This window comes from Halichoerus grypus, chromosome 13 (genome assembly GCF_964656455.1).
Source record: "Halichoerus grypus chromosome 13, mHalGry1.hap1.1, whole genome shotgun sequence".
Lineage (NCBI taxonomy): Eukaryota > Metazoa > Chordata > Mammalia > Carnivora > Phocidae > Halichoerus > Halichoerus grypus.
This window is the reverse complement of record NC_135724.1, coordinates 648,392-664,165: the sequence shown is the minus strand read 5'-3', so window position 1 is coordinate 664,165 and position 15,774 is coordinate 648,392. Positions and strand designations below refer to the sequence as shown.

General features: G+C 55.2%; 1 protein-coding gene across 4 annotated transcripts in view; it reads left to right on the top strand.

The window, feature by feature from the left end:
• The window catches only part of NFATC1 (nuclear factor of activated T cells 1), a 106,885-nt gene extending 94,918 nt beyond the window's left edge, over nucleotides 1-11,967 (top strand). For all 4 annotated transcript variants that reach the window (XM_036068822.2, XM_036068824.2, XM_078060157.1 and 1 more), the window contains one exon: nucleotides 10,236-11,967. In XM_036068822.2, the coding sequence (XP_035924715.1) occupies nucleotides 10,236-10,285 (50 nt within the window). In that variant the 3' untranslated portion in view covers nucleotides 10,286-11,967. The remainder of the gene's footprint in view (nucleotides 1-10,235) is intronic.
• The last annotated feature ends 3,807 nt before the right edge of the window (nucleotides 11,968-15,774 follow it).

Sequence of the window (15,774 nt, the reverse complement as noted above, 5' to 3'; positions counted from 1 at the left end):
GGGAACACAGCAGGGGGAGTGGGAGAGGGAGAGGCAGGCTTCCCGCCGAGCAGGGAGCCCGATGCGGGGCTCGATCCCAGGACCCTGGGATCACGACCTGAGCCGAAGGCAGACGCTTAACGACTGAGCCACCCAGGCGCCCTACAGACACCTTTTTAAGCGGCCACTGTCTTACACGATCACATTATGACAGTCACGCCTAACAGAATTACTAATGGATCTCTGTAAGGTGAGGATTTACCTCAAACTCACAGGTACCCATCCGAAGGTGTGGTTTCACCCCCGAAGCAGGAACAGGGGGCTCGAGCCTCTCCTTTGCCTCCATAACGAGCAGCTTCTTCCGGGCAAACCAGGCAGCTGCCGGGTGGGTCGCAGGCGCCTGGCCCGTGCCTGGCGGACTGGCGGGCGGAGCTGACGGATCATGGCATGGAACTTTCCGCCGCCAGCCCAGGAGCGTGGCCATGTCCTCCGCGGCCTGCAAAAGGGGAGGAGCCGCTTCGTTAATGCCTCTTACTTTGAGGCCCTGACTCGTGTCCCCGGACAGAGTGACAGGAGGCCACAGCCTGGCCACGCCTGCACGGCCACCCCGTCCCTCCCCCCATCCACTTAACGTTGTTACTTTTTAATTAAGGGGAGCTTTTTCATCTTTTATTTTTTCAATTCCATTAATCCTGTGTGAATAGAAATTTCGTAATTTGGGGGGAATGTATTTTCTAGCAGCACAAAGAAAGCCCTAGAAAAATGCTTGCTGGTGGTTTAGCGCTCCCCACGAGTGATTGTGGAATGAGTTTGGCGTAGATAAGAAAATGGGCCAGGTGATGTGGGAGCCCACGCCCGGCCGCAGGGCGGGAGGTGCCGGGCAGCCCACGGAGCTCCTGTCACGTGGCCAGCTGGTCCCCGTGGACGCTGGAGTTTCCACACGGGCGTTCGCATGATTTGGAGTATTCAGGCTAAATAAGGAAGCATGCACTGAAGGTAGGAAAATTATTCTGTTTTAATGGCTGACAGTCCCGGGTGACAGTGCCCGTCAGTGCCAGCCCCACACGCAGCTGGGAGGGTCATGTTTTATTAAAACCGGGACTTGTTGTCATTCAGACTCCACCGTCCCATTCCCTCCTTCCAAAAATAGCAGGCCCTGTGGCAGTGGCTTATTATGATTAAAAAGATAAAAATAAGTGAAGGCTGAAATGGGTCCAGGACACCCGAGGTAACGCGGAACTTACTTTTTAATGGAACTTGAGAGACGGCCTCATTTTCCACCACCTCACAAAGCATCTTTGAAAAAAAGTCAGAAAAGTAAAGCAGGGCTTTAGTGGTGTTGCGACTCTGCATTTTCAGAGTTACCGTGGTTGTGACGGTCCTGCTGTCGCCCAGGGCCACGTGGGGCCGCGCGGACACCTAGCCCGCCGTCCCTGCCAGGCCGTGGACAGAGCACCCGCCTGCAAGCGAGGACGTATGGACAGTGGACTCTGTAAGATGCTTGCCTCTTCCAAGAAGGTAAAAACCCACCTGGGAGACAGCCTCAGTTTCCCTCAGTGCCCACAGCCCGGGTGTCGCCTGGATCCACACGTGCTGTAGGGGCACAAAAGCATGTTTCCTCCGCTTCCCAGTTTCCGAATCGTGGCCTTAATCGTGGTGTTTTCTTGCAAGTCTCCCTTCTGACGTAATACTTGAAGTCACCGAGGAAGTTCGCGCCACAGTGTGAACACCGTGCACCCGCCCGTCGGCTGGAACCGCGCGCCGCGGGAAGCCCACCGCTCACGCCTCTGCGAGCAGCATCCCTGCATGAGAGTGTGCACGCCTCCCTGTCCCCAGATCCCTGCACGTCGTACAGGGTTCGCACGCAGACACGACCTGGCCAGGGATATTTCTGGTTCTACTCCGTCTGCCTAAAGGATTATGTTCTCGGGTTACAATACTAACTTTAGCTAAAGGTGTATTTTCTGGGAAAGTGAGCAAATACTTTTTAAAATTATCTTTTAGTTATAGGAATGGGAAAGAACGGCCTTCCTGTTTTGTTTTGCTCTTCACAAAGCTATTTTGGCTTTCCCTTAAAAATAAAAATGTTTCTGATGGCCTGTCCTGTGCGAGGAACATGCATTTTTCTGTCCCTCACAGGAAGACTGAGTAAGCACGTAACAACTGCTTTTCTATATTTCTTTACACGCAGTACTTCATTTGGCCGTGAGCTTTGAGGGAGCCCACGGGGCGAGATGCGGCGCGGATGTGGCCACAGGAACCTGCCCTGGGAACCGCATCCCGTGTGGATCCTTCAGGCCTCTTTTTTTCCCACATTGCTTTTGTTTAAAGGACAATGATGGCTTTTGAAAAGTGATTCTCTTCATGAAAAAGCAACATCGTAACCTGTCATGATGAGCACCGGGTGTTATACGCCGAATCACTGAACGCTACATCAGAAACTAATGACGTACTATATGGTGGCTAATTGAATTTAAATTTAAAAAATTAAAAAACGCAAAAACACAAAAAACAAACAAACAAAAACAAACGGAGATGAAAAAGTAACAGTAGCCCTGCTCAGCCGGCTAGTTTGCCAAGGAGCAGAAGGTGAATATTGTTAATTTTTAAAAATTCACAGTACAATTGTCTCCTTGTTTGAACTAACCTGACTATTGAAAAGGAAGAGATGCTTTAAAAATGGGTTTTATGTAATCAAGCTGACACGTACCTACAGCAATCACTATGTTTTTTAAAAAATTGACACAAAAGTATTATTAGCAAAGTACAGTCCTTACCCACCTTAATTAAACTTTTTTAGCAAAGGTTACGCAGTGTGACTGGGCTGGATTTCTTACTCCCACGCCCAAACCCGGCTCCTAAGAAAGTAGCATCGATATCTGTGTGGACAACCACCTAGAAACTTCCGGCACCCGCCCCTCCTGTGCCTTCCCTCCCCAAAGCCCGCACGTGGGCCCCACGACTCTGACAGGTTCCCTCCAAGGAGCAGGGACAGAGACCCCCGCACGGCCCCTGGCGTGTGGGGCCAGCACCTCTTCCCGTTGCGGTGCCCCGGGCAACACCCAGGGCTGCCGTGCCCGGGCCAGTGGCACCGCTGGCCCTCTGTGACAGAATCGAGAACCTGCCACAAACCTACACAGGCGTTTGTCTGGTTCTAGAGAGAACACACGCTCCGTGGGAAGTGCCGGAACGAAACGTACAGAAGTAACCCCCGCCCCTCGGCTCCCCTGTGAGTCCGTGAGCACATGTGCCGAGGTCCGGCCTCCACGGACGTGACCAAAGAGCCATTCTTCCCACGTCAGGAAGCCGCAAGTTCAGCCAGTGGGTCCTGCGCACACGTCGGCAATAGAAGCAGGCCGGCCCCGCGTCTGCAGGACCACCTCGGGCGCATCCTCGTGTCAGGCAGGAAGCCGGCCGGGAGCAGCCTGCCCTCGGGAGGCCGCCCCTCTCGCTTGCAGTGGAGCCCCTGACCCCACACACGCCCCCCTGAGCCCCGGCCGCTCCCGCTCTGACCGCCGCTCGCCCGCTGCCCCGCGCATCTCCTGCCCTCTCTGGGCCTGTCTTCAAATTAAGAATAGTAGCGGTGTCCGCCTCCCGGGGGCTTGGGGAGGACGCTGTGAGGCTCCTGCCATTTATAATGCTCGGCACCCAGGAGGATGTGTTTCTCCTTTTGAAATGACTGAAGACTCCCCGACTCGGAGAGCGGAAAGGGATCTCGGCCAAGGCGCCATTTTCACGGAGGAGACCCTCAGGCTGCAGCCAGGTGCGGAAGCAGGATGAGAGCAGGACCCAGGTCTTCATCCGCGAGCCCTCCAGCCGCACCATCCCCTGACGGCACGTGTCCGGGGGGTGCAGAGCTCGGATCAGCTTTTCTAGAGGAAGATGACAGGCCTCCATTGTTCACAGATCTGATCGATCTATTCAATGATGTGGCAGGAATGCAAGGAGAATTTAGGTCTGAGAAAGGAAGTCAGCGGATCATCAGGACTGATGGCTCTGACGTGGGTTCGCTCACGGCCCAGGCACCCCCTGAGAATAGGAGGTCGGGCCGTCTTTAAAAACAAGCACCGCCCAGATCTTCTCTTCGTCATTTCTGTCTCTTTAGGGACTGCTTTTCCTCCCAGAATCTATGTTTTCGCTCTGACCACATGACGTCTTATGGTTCCTAGGGTCTCAGGGACACTTCGTGTCAAGCTTCCTTTCTAGTCCCAGTGACAGTGTGGTCACAGCACCCCGCGCCCCATCGTTCAGAGTCCCGTGTGGACGCACACACTGTCACTTCTTCCCTTGGAGTTGGAAGGAGGATGCTGGATGACGATGTCTGGGAGCCGATAAGAGGAGCAGCCTGCCCACGGTCGTGACGGCCACGAGCAGGCTGCCTCCGAGGCTGAGAGGTCCCAGCACACGGGCGAGCTGCCCTTGGACGTCAGCTCTGAAACACAGACTCAGACCGGTGGAGTCTGTGTGTCGCAGCACAGGGCGCGGGCTCAAAGTCTCCGCCTTCACGTGTGTGCAGCCCTCGGGATCACCAGGCCCTCTTCCCGTTGCGGTGCCCCGGGCAACTGCTGGGATCCGCTGGGATTTTTGAAGGAGGTTTCTGATCTAGCGTGTCAGCACATCTCTTCTGGCCTCGATATCTGCACCATATGGGGCAGGGGCGGCCAACACGCACTGCTGTTTGTTGTAGCCCGAAGAAGAGCTTGCCCTGGAAAGCAAGTGGCCGTACAGACCCCGCGTGGGTCCTCTGGTCACTTGCCTCTTCTACTCCTTTGAAAAAAAAAGATTTTTAAGGCATGCAACAGCTAGTCCAGGAGAAATGACTGAAAAAATAGTTGGTTTTGGCTCAAACAGACGAGAATGCTGTGTTCATATGCCTGGTGCCGGGCTGGTGCTGGCTGTGAAGACATGCGCGCCCCAGAAAGGGGAAGTGCAAGGCGGTGCCTTCAGCCTCTCTCCGCCCCAGACACCAGGTTCTGCGCGCTGAGCAGCCCTGCAGGCCAGACGAGGGCCAGACCCAGAGGGACAGAGTGCAGGATCGGGATGGGAGAAGGGGAACTGGCGGGTGCAGGTGCCAGCCCTGGGCTGGCAGAGCGCGCACTCCTGACCCGTGAGCCTGAGGACCCCAGTTTCCACTTGCCGACCCTCCCTCAGACCCTCCGTGTATAAAACCCGTAACTACGAAGTCCGCCTTCCCTCCCTTGTGGGACTGTTGACAACAGTGAGCATGCCCCTGCTTAGGAACCACAGGGGCCATGAACGTGCTGGGCCAACAAGCAATGTGGCTCATTCCTGAAATTTTTATTTGAGAGCTTTAGCTGCTTTCGGAAACCAAGAATTCAGAAACGTGGGGAAGCTTTGCTTAAAAGCAAAATGTGTAAAAAATGAGATTCGGACCCTCCCCGACCCCTCGGGTCACACAGTCTCAGGAGAGTCCGACAAGAGCCCGTGAGTGAAGCCTGAAGATGAAGTGAGGGCATTTCACTACAACACAAGGTTTTAAGCTCAATTTTTTCCAAAATGGTGATGAAAAAGAAACTCATTATGTGAAAACAAAGAAATTTTGCTTTAAAAAGGACACTTCGCCCAATTAGTTGATTTGCTTCTTTATAAATAGGTGTGAGATCTTTGCGTAGTGGTCGGAACAATACAGTGAATATCCACAGATACTGTGAGTCTGGGTGAGGAGCTCTGCCTGTACTTTGTATATTTTAGTTTTTAAATGTTAAAAAATACTAATTTTCTTTTCACTCAATTCTAGCTATGTGCAAAGAGGTGGTGTGGACACGTGTCTGTGTGTGTCCTGTGTACATATCCCAGATTAAAACAAAAACTCAAATTGCCACATAAGTTTTAGGAAAAAAAACAGTAGTTTCCACCTCGGGAGCATTTTAGAGAAAACTTAAATATAAGGGAAAAAACCTTTCTCATTAAATTAAATTGTGGTGTAACAGCTCACCACATCCTGTTGCAGGGACATCTGACACTAAGCAAAGGGAAGGTTCCTCTTTCAGGTCTCTGACGAGCTCTGAAGGTCACATGTTACCTGCAGTTCAAAATACTTCGACAAAGAAAAAACCCTGCGTGTCAGTGGAAAAGCTGAATAAGAAGATGGAAAGTATCAGTAGAGAGAAGACACTGTGGGAAACTGTCACAGAGAAAGCCTCCCCCAAAATAACCAGCACAGAGCCCCCGGGGGCGGCCGTGCACTCACAGGGACCCGGAACCGTGACCTCATGGAAGGGACGTGGGAGGCCGTGGCCAGGACAAGGCCAGGGGCGACAGGACCCCAATGCGCGTGCCCTGCTGCGCCATCTGTCTGGGACAGGAGCCCTCGTGGCTCTCCCTGCGGGGCCGCAGCATGGACTGTCTGCCCAGAGAGTGTGGCTCTGCGGCTGTCCTGTCCTTGGTGGTGTGCACCGTTGCGTGGGTCTACTGTGCAGGTCACAGCAGCCACCTGTCCCTTCTGTCAGCTACCCCGCGTGGTCCCCGGGGTGCCTGGGCAGGTCCGACAGGGCATTCGCGCATGTGTGCTGGTTCTTGAGGCGCTCCTGAGATGTCTGACCCATCGTGACTGTACTGCATGGTGCCAGGCCTGGACCACAGGGGCGTCCGATGACCTGCCACGTCTAGCTGACCCTTGTTGGGAGGCAGGCAGGGCTGGTGGCCTGTCAGAAACCAGCAGATCCCTGAGACGGAGCAGGGGTGCTGCCCGCCCTCCCGAGATCCTCCTGATCGCCAGGCTGGGGTCACAGAGAGCAGGTCAGGCGCCAGGACACAGGAGGGCCCGGATGGCTCAGGACACACTCAGTGATTTCCCCACTCCCACCCCAACACGGGCTCCCCCTCCAGGCTCAGGTGCCCCGGAGGGCAGCAAGGGGAAGCCCACTTATGAGGCATCTTCCCCTTTTATCTTGTCAAACACGTGTTATTTTTCCTGTGGTCTCTATAACCCTGAGGAACTAGAAGGTTCTTGGCTGCCTTGCTTAAGCCTCCCCCCGTTCCCTGGCATTCTTACCCCTCAGACCTCCCCCCATATTCCTTGTCATTATTACCCTCACACCTCCCCCCATATTCCCATCATTATTACCCTCACACCTCCCCCCATATTCCCATCATTATTACCCTCACACCTCCCCCCATATTCCCCATCATTATTACCCTCACACCTCCCCCCATATTCCCATCATTATTACCCTCACACCTCCCCCCATATTCCCCATCATTATTACCCTCACACCTCCCCCCATATTCCCATCATTATTACCCTCACACCTCCCCCCATATTCCCCATCATTATTACCCTCACACCTCCCCCCATATTCCCATCATTATTACCCTCACACCTCCCCCCATATTCCCATCATTATTACCCTCACACCTCCCCCCATATTCCCCATCATTATTACCCTCACACCTCCCCCCATATTCCCATCATTATTACCCTCACACCTCCCCCCATATTCCCATCATTATTACCCCTCAGACCTCCCCCCATATTCCCCATCTTATTACTCTCACACCTCCCCCATATTCCCCATCATTATTACCTTTCACACCTCCCCCCATATTCCCCATCATTATGACCCCTCACACCTCCCCCCATATTCCTCATCATTATTACCCCTCAGACTTCCCCCATATCCCCATCATTATTACCCCTCAAACTTTCCTCATATTCCCATCATTATTACCCCTCAGACCTCCCCCCATATTCCCATCATTATTACCCTCACACCTCCCCCCATATTCCCATCATTATTACCCTCACACCTCCCCCCATGTTCCCCATCATTATTTCCCTCACACCTCCCCCCATGTTCCCATCATTATTACCCTCACACCTCCCCCCATATTCCCCATCATTATTACCCTCACACCTCCCCCATATTCCCATCATTATTACCCTCACACCTCCCCCCATATTCCCCATCATTATTACCCTCACACCTCCCCCCATGTTCCCCATCATTATTACCCTCACACCTCCCCCCATATTCCCATCATTATTACCCTCACACCTCCCCCCATATTCCCATCATTATTACCCTTCACACCTCCCCCCATATTCCCCGGCATTATTACCCCTCAGACCCCCCATTTCCCTGACGTTAGTACCCGTGAGAACTTTTCCAACCACCCAGTGTCTGCTCTTGCTAGATCGGATTTCTCGTCTGAGACCAACTGTCCTTGCTAGTGGAATGAGCAAGGAAACCCAGTGTTGGTGTGTGTAACTGAGAGGGCCGGCCCCATCGCTCAGTGGCATCCTGTCCACGCGGCCCCTGTGCAGGAGGCCTCATCCCTGGGTGTCATGGCTGAGTGTTGCAGCCCTGGACTCAGGGCTGCTTGTGGCAACTGGTCCACCTTCCCCCGCGTGTGCCCTCCACACCTTCTCAGAGCTTAATCTGAACGTGGGTTAGGAAGACCTGCTGGGCCCGTGGCTTGGCGCGGGTTCAGGATGAAATGAGAAAGGTCACCATGAAGCAACTTTAAGGGGCCACGTGCCACGCCAGCCACAGTGACATGCTCTGTGGGGTGGTCACCGTCCCTGCCACGTCAGCTGTCACAGCTCTGTCATCGAAAGGATGTCCAGCCCACTCTGCCGGGAAGCCTTTCCTCACCAAGGCAGTGCGCTAGAGACACTCAGATTTGTTATTTTTCTTTGTCAAAATGTTCTTTGATAGAACAGAGTTCTGCAAAGTGTAAATTGGACCTGTGCCTCTCAAAAAAGATAGAGGCCAAACGAGTGAAGTGGGAAGAAGAGTGGGACTGTGTCTGCTGCCCCGTGCCTGCCCCCTTCCCGTCTGTGCTCCAGGAACCCGGCAGAGCGCGGCGCACCAGGCCTTGGGAACGCTGCGGCGGTCTCCAGGTCAAGGGATGGGGAGAGCTGCCTTGCCCTGCCGTCCCGGGGGCCGTGGCCAGGCACTCCCGTCAGGGGTCTCTAGTGGGCCTGGCAAAGCTGGGCAGCCGGAGTGTCACGGAAAAACTGCCTGCCGCTAACGAGCTGCCCCTGGGACACTCCAGGGACAGGTGTCGTCCTGAGAGCTGGTCTGAGCACCTGGGCCTCATTACTGCCTCATTAACAGCTAGCTGGGAGGGGTCCCTGGGCTGGCCCGGTGTTTTCTGCATGAAGGTCAGTGCCATCCTCAGAGAAGGCGTGGCTGCATGTCCGGGGGTCGTGCATCACATCCGTGTCCCAGGCAGATGTGTCCTCTGCAGGCAGGCTGGCCTGGCGCCCACCCCGGCCTGCTGCGTGCTTCTGCTGTTTGCATGCAGTGACTCACCCTCCCCCCCCCGGCGGCCCCCTGGCCAGGCGGCGGGTGGGCCTGGGGCTCGGTAGTCGGCTCCCGGCTGTAAAGCTGGTGCCAGTGGGCTCCGTTATCAGCAACCGTGACACGATTCCTGGTTCCCCCAACCACATTTTATTATTGTTATTCTTAACAATAGCGGGAGTGTTGAAAGGGCATTTAGGGGAGGGAGTGGGGTGATGACAGGTGTGCCAGCTCATTGCTGCAGGAAGCCGCTCTGGGACCTGCCGGGGCCTTTGCAGAAACACGGGGAGTTTATCTGGGCGGCGAAGGGAAGCCCGGGCAGTTCCGTGACGTGAGCACGTGTCCCCCACCTCCCAGTTCTGTTAGGAAAGTGGGCCGTGGGGACGTGTCCCCTATCTGGGGGCCGATCAGGGGGTGGAGAGAGGGATGTTGTGCAGCCTGCTCACGATGGCCTTTGCCAGCTTCGCTCATTTCCTCTCCTGCTGCCAAAAGCCACATGCTGATAGTGGACACGGACAAGGAAGCAGAAGTGAAGGAAGAGCCCCAAACAAAGGGAGGCCCCAGCCGCCCCGTGGTCGGCCCCCCTCTCAGACGTGGCCTGTCCGAGGACGAGACTAAAGAGGGGCTTCTCTGAGCCTGGACCTCAGGGACATGCCTCCCCGCGGGGCGCCTCTGCTGGTCTTTCCGGTGGAATCGCCTGCCTGGACCAGCACCAGGCACCCTTTCCCGGGGCCCACGATCGAGGAGTCCGTTTGTCGGTGATGCCCCTGCTGTCGCAGAGCCGGGCCCAGGCGGCTGCATGCTGCTGGCTCAGGACATCCCAGGCCCGTGGTGGGAAGCAGGAAGGAGTCCCACCCCTCCAGGAGACCCTTTTCACAGGCTCAGCGTATTGGGCTGAAAGCGTGGCTGATGGGATTTCTGGTTCTTACAAACATTCTGGGCAGAGCGGTGTTTCCCTAATGGATTTTCTATTGTGTTTTCTTGCAGTAAATGAAATAATACGGAACGATCTCTCCAGCACCAACATCCGATCATAGCTGCCCACGCGGAACTCACTCGGAAGCCGCGCGGTGTCGGCTTGGCCGCTGACGGTCAAGCTCCGACACAGGACTTCTAAGTAGACCAAACACGTCCCTGGTGCCCGTCAGAACTCCAGCTTACTGAAGATTTGCATCGTACGCTCAAAGAAGTAGCTCTGTGACAGGGAGGACGGACCGAAGGGGGCAGGGAAGCCAGTGCGCCTCCCGCGGGGCCCCCCGGGGCACCCCCGGACTTCAGGACTGGAAGTGCCTTATTAACCAGACCCCAGCATCAGGGCGCCATAGGATGGAGCACTGAGTCTGCCACCAGGAGGGTATTTGTAGGAGCAAAAGCTATAAAGACGCTTCGTCATGAGGCTTTCTCTTTTGTATAAATTAGGAGAATACTGGCAAGCTAGGCATTGTGAGAAAAACCTAACATGCACTTCCTGCTTTTTATCAGCTTCCCTTGGGCTGCAACGTGCAGCCTGTTGCCTTATTCAGCGCATTTTAGGGATCTTTTATTCTGTCCTTTCTGGCGTCACCAGCTCCCTCCCCTGCGTTACCGAAACCATAGGATTGTTAATTGTAGCATGCTAGGGTTTTGTTTTTAATCTGGCTTTGAACATAGCGCAAGTAAGATGATAGCACAAGATATGTTGCTGGACAAAAAAAGAAGTCTGTCCGCCGCAGGACAGACCTTGCATTTGCATGGATGTACAGTTATAGGCACATATCTATGTACAGATAAAGAATGACAGAGTTGGTGATGTGCGGTCTTTGCCCAGCAAGGGCTGCCGAGTTAGCAATAACCCGTATCCGTTCTGGAAAACGCATCTAAGACAAATCTGGCTCTTCAGCTACGTCCACGGGGGCGCATCTCCTGTCCTCCGGGTCCGCGTTGTCTTGGGTGGCGCCGCCGGCCGAACTCGTCAGAAAGCCAGGAGAGGCGTTCTTGATGCCCAGATGTTACCAAACAGCAGATGGGAAAGCAACTGTAAATAACATCACGAAAGGAGTGTAATATATTTGTTCAGCTGTAAGATTATTCCTTCACAGAAGCCTTACAACTCTGCTTCGTCTAAGAAAACAGTTACCAAAAATGTTTTAATACGCAGCACTTGTAGTTCGTTCCCGCTTAGTTACTGTTGACACGTAGGTTAGCTAAGCTCTGCTTCCCTTGCATCTGTAAAATTAACAGCTTATTACACGTCATTACTCGCCGTGACCTGTTGTTTCACATAACCAAAGAGCATGGTTTAATTAAAACATGTTTAACCCGATAATTGTGCCTTAGGAATTTATGCCCCCTCCTGGAACATGCCTGAATTGCACCCTCGGGTGGAGGATGTAAGTTACAATAATTAAACATGATGTTATGGTGGAGAAAGCCCTCCCGCAGAATTATTTCTAAAATGTTCTTCTGTACAATTATGTGTCATCTTTGTTGGACTCCCAGAAAGAACACAAACCTGAAAGCCGTATTTGTAGCATTTGCACACAGCTGTGAAGAGCAACGGCGTATGGCCCCTCAGGCCACGGCCCCGCCTGCCACCCAGACCTTAGCCTGCCCTTAGCACCCCAGGCTCGCATGAAACTCTTCTCAGTAGGCTGTCTATGGAAAGGAACTGTTTGGTATTTGTGTCCGCTGTCCTTGTAGTTAGGAAATAGACCCAATAAAGCAATATTTTTTTGCTGGACATCTGAGCCTGCCAGTGATTCGTTACCTGTGTGGAACATTCTACCGGGTTCTAAGGGATTTTCCGCCGCGGGTTCTCGTACTCCTGCCTAGATGCGCACGGGGAAGCCCGCCATAGGAGAGGTGGCCGCACGGCCGCGTGCCTGGACACTCCAAACACAGCACCTCAGAAATGCTCCCCCAGGCCCTGTGCGCGGGGAGCCTTCTCCTGAGCCAAATACTCTGATCCGGAGGGTAACCTGGGCTCCTTGTTCCTTGAAGCGACTTGGCCCCTTCCCCGCCCAAAGCTGCTTCAGGCTCAGGGGGATAATGGCATCCGGTTGTTCATAAAACCGTTTGTAACATCAAGTATCGGGAATAAATCATAGGAGTCTTATCATCAATAAACATATTTTACAATAGAAAAAAAAAATCCAAGTACGTTAGCCTCTCCGTTTCAAGGGTGTCCCCTGATCTGAGCGGTCGGGGTCCCCGCTGGGACAACTCTCCATGCCCCCACTCTTGCTTCAGGGAGGGACCCCTGAACTTTCCACTTCTGCAGATCCTGCGACATCCCTGTGCAGTGCGCCAGCCAGCGATGTGTCCAGGAGGGTGTCTCTGCACAGCTGTAGCTGAGTACCCCCCAGAACCGCGTCCCACGTCGGAGCACAGAGGCTGCGCCGAAGCTGCCGTGTTGGAGAGGAGGCCCTGGATGGAGCAAGAGGAAGGGCCCGTGTGGGAACACGGTTTTGAAAAAATTAAATTCACGTAAGATGAAATCAACCATTTTACAGTGGACAGTTCAGTGGCACGGGGTACGCTGAGTACTGTGTGAGGCCACCTCTGTCTGGCTCTAAAGATTCTCGTCGCCCCAAATGAAAGCCTGCGCCCACCGAGCAGTCACCCCACCCCCAGCGCCCGGCCACCTCTGTGGGTTCCGTGCGTGTGGACCTGTGCGTTCTGGGCACTTCCATCGGTGGACCCATACGGCAGGTGGCCTCTGTGTGTGGCTTCCTTCACTCTTGATTCATGCACATCACAGCATTTATCAGGACTTCACCCCTTCTCGTGGCCAAACCCGACTTTGGCCTGTGGACGGAGCATGGTCTGCGGCCGCCTCCACCTCTGGCTCTGGGAACACGCGGACAGGCTTCTGTCTGAGCCCCTGTCGGCAGCTCTGGGGTCCACAGCTTGGAGCGCGTGTGTCGGGCGCTTCAGGAACTGTATGTCTTACTTTGGAAGAACGGGTTTCCCGTGCTCAGTCTTAAAATTAGGCTTCCCTAAGACAGACACTGGATCACTAACCTAATTTGCAGTCACATATGCGAAGAACATCCTATCTATAATTCTTTATGCCAAAAAAATTAAGTTGAGAATAAGATGACTAACTGCTGGTTTACGCCAAAGTGGAAAGCGGGTCTCGGCCTCACGGGTCTTGGCCTCGCGCGTGTCCACCGCGGCTGGGCCGCAAGCATCTGAGCCGTTCAGGGGGTGCAGCCAGAGCCCCAGTGCTGTTTCACCTCACCCACGCGGAAGGACACAGTGGGGCGGCCTGGGCGAATATGACCCGTGTCCCGGGAAGTGAGCGCAGGGTGAAGACTGAAGCGACCAGCTGCCGCGAGGCTCCCGCGAGCTCCCCGCTGGACCGCTCGGTGTCCTGCCTTTTCTGCGAGGACAGGGGCTGTTTGCTGGGCTGCGTGACCCGCCGACAGCTGCCGTTTCTCACTGGACCCTTGCGTCTGTGACCAGCGTGTCACAAGCTGAGCGTCTCCTCCGGCAGGCGCTGCAGCAGCCTCGCGGTCCCCGGCGTGGTCGTCAGGACCTCCCTCGTTCTTCCCAAAAGGAGGGGGAGATGCTGATGGCGACCCGTTCTGGAGGGAGGTTCAGCCACATCTGGAAGGAGGGAGCGGCCATCGGCCCTTCCCTCCACCAGGGCTGCCCCTCCTGGAGCCTGGCCTGGGCCCCACAGACTGTCCCCGCTGCCCATCGGCCCTGGCCACCAAGAGCGCCACTGTCCACCCAGTCTCCTCTGGAAGAAGTGCATTTTCCAGGCCATCTGTGGTTTGTCTCTGAAGGGACCGAGCTGTGAGTGTTGTCGTTGGGGCTCCTGGAAGCACGCTCCCCGCTCACGCTGCCCAGTCACTGGTGCGGGGGCTCTGGGGTCCGTCTCCGCGGCACTGGGAGGCCGAGATTCCACCATCAGAGAGTCATTCCTGTGGTGTGAAGCTGTGTCCACCGTTTAAAGGTGACGCCCCGTGGTTGGAGGGTGTTGGTGCCCCGGTGTGAGGGAGTCTCCGTGTTTTCCTGGGAGCTGGTGTCCATGGGGGACGGCAGCAGCTCTGAGCCCTGAGGGAGGAAAGGGGCCGGGACTGCCCCAAAAACATTGGCTGAGGCCAACAAAGCCACCGTCCACCACCAGCTCCCTGCACTCTAATCACCGGCAGGGCCAGTGTGGACAGCAGCCCCCTCCGGGACAGCCAGACCCAGCCCCCTTCTTGCACCTCCATGTGTGGACAGCCGTGGCCAGACACCCCAGGCTGCCACCCAGAAAGCCATGGGGGCACAGAGTCTCTTTGTGATTTGGGGGGACCCCCTTCTCCTCCTGCAGAGAAACGATTCTCCATGTGGTGCAGTCAGCGACCATGCACAACTCGTACCAAGTGCTCCTTTTGTGTGGGGCATGTTCTAGAAGCGTGGTGTGTTAGCAGACAAGACTTCCTCCTGAGGAGAAGAGCCATTAACCTCCCCCCCCTAGATGAGCCAGGGGCAGTCTGATAGGGTGGGGAGAGCCACAGGGGGCAGAGAGCCAGGGGCCGGGGAGACCTCGCAGGAAGGTGGCGGTCGAGCCAGCACTGGATGAGGTGAGATTGTCCTGAGCAAGAGCGTCCCACGGGGGCGACCACCAGTGCAAAGGTCCTAGGGCAGGTGCACCTGATGCTCCGGAGAGGCCAGGAGGGACGAGCGGATGTCCCCGCAGACCCACAGACATGCGAGGGAGAGGTAGAGAGGACAGACAGATGGAGACAGACAGACGGAGAGGGAGCAGGGACCAGATGTCCCTGGCATTTGTTTAGAACATCAGGGAGATCTGTGAGGAAACTAATAATCATGAATTCACAAATACTAATAGTGAAATAAGAAGAATCCAGGTCACACTAATCGGGAAGGTTTTGGTGAAAGTGAAAGGGGTCAGATTTGGGGCCCAAGCAGGTGTGGCTGGGGAGAGGAGACATGGTTGGGGTGACCCCCCCATGGAGACCTTGGCCCTGCCCTCCACCGCACGGGCTCGGGAGGCTTTCTCTGCACCTCCCCCCGTGCCCACCAGTCCTTGTCCTGGACGGAGGCCTTTCCTGCCCCACCCGGGCCCCTCACCTCCTAAGGTGTAAATGTCAGGCATGTCTCATTGGGCACTATGTCCCGACAGGACACTTCAAGGACAGGAGTTCTGTTCCAGGGCTGATGTTCTCTTGGCATCTGTTATGGACCGTATGTGTGGGTCCCCCAGAAACCCTGCCTTGAAACCCCAACCCCAGTGTGACTGTGCTCGGAGGTGGTTACGGGAGCCCACGTGGTGAGAGGCGGCCACCGTGTGAGGAGGAGAGAAGATGGGTCTGTACGCCTGAAACTGCCCCCGGACTCAGACGTGCACCGTCCCTCCTCGTGTCCCCGCAGCAGAGCCTATTCCAGCTGGAGAGATGATTGGAGTTCCTCATGTCACGTGGAAAAGGGGGTGAATTCAAACACTCCTGATCAAGGGGACTAGCACCGGTGGTCCAGCTGGTAATGATGGCCACGTGCAGCGCCACTCTTTATTTTGTCTGTTTTTTTC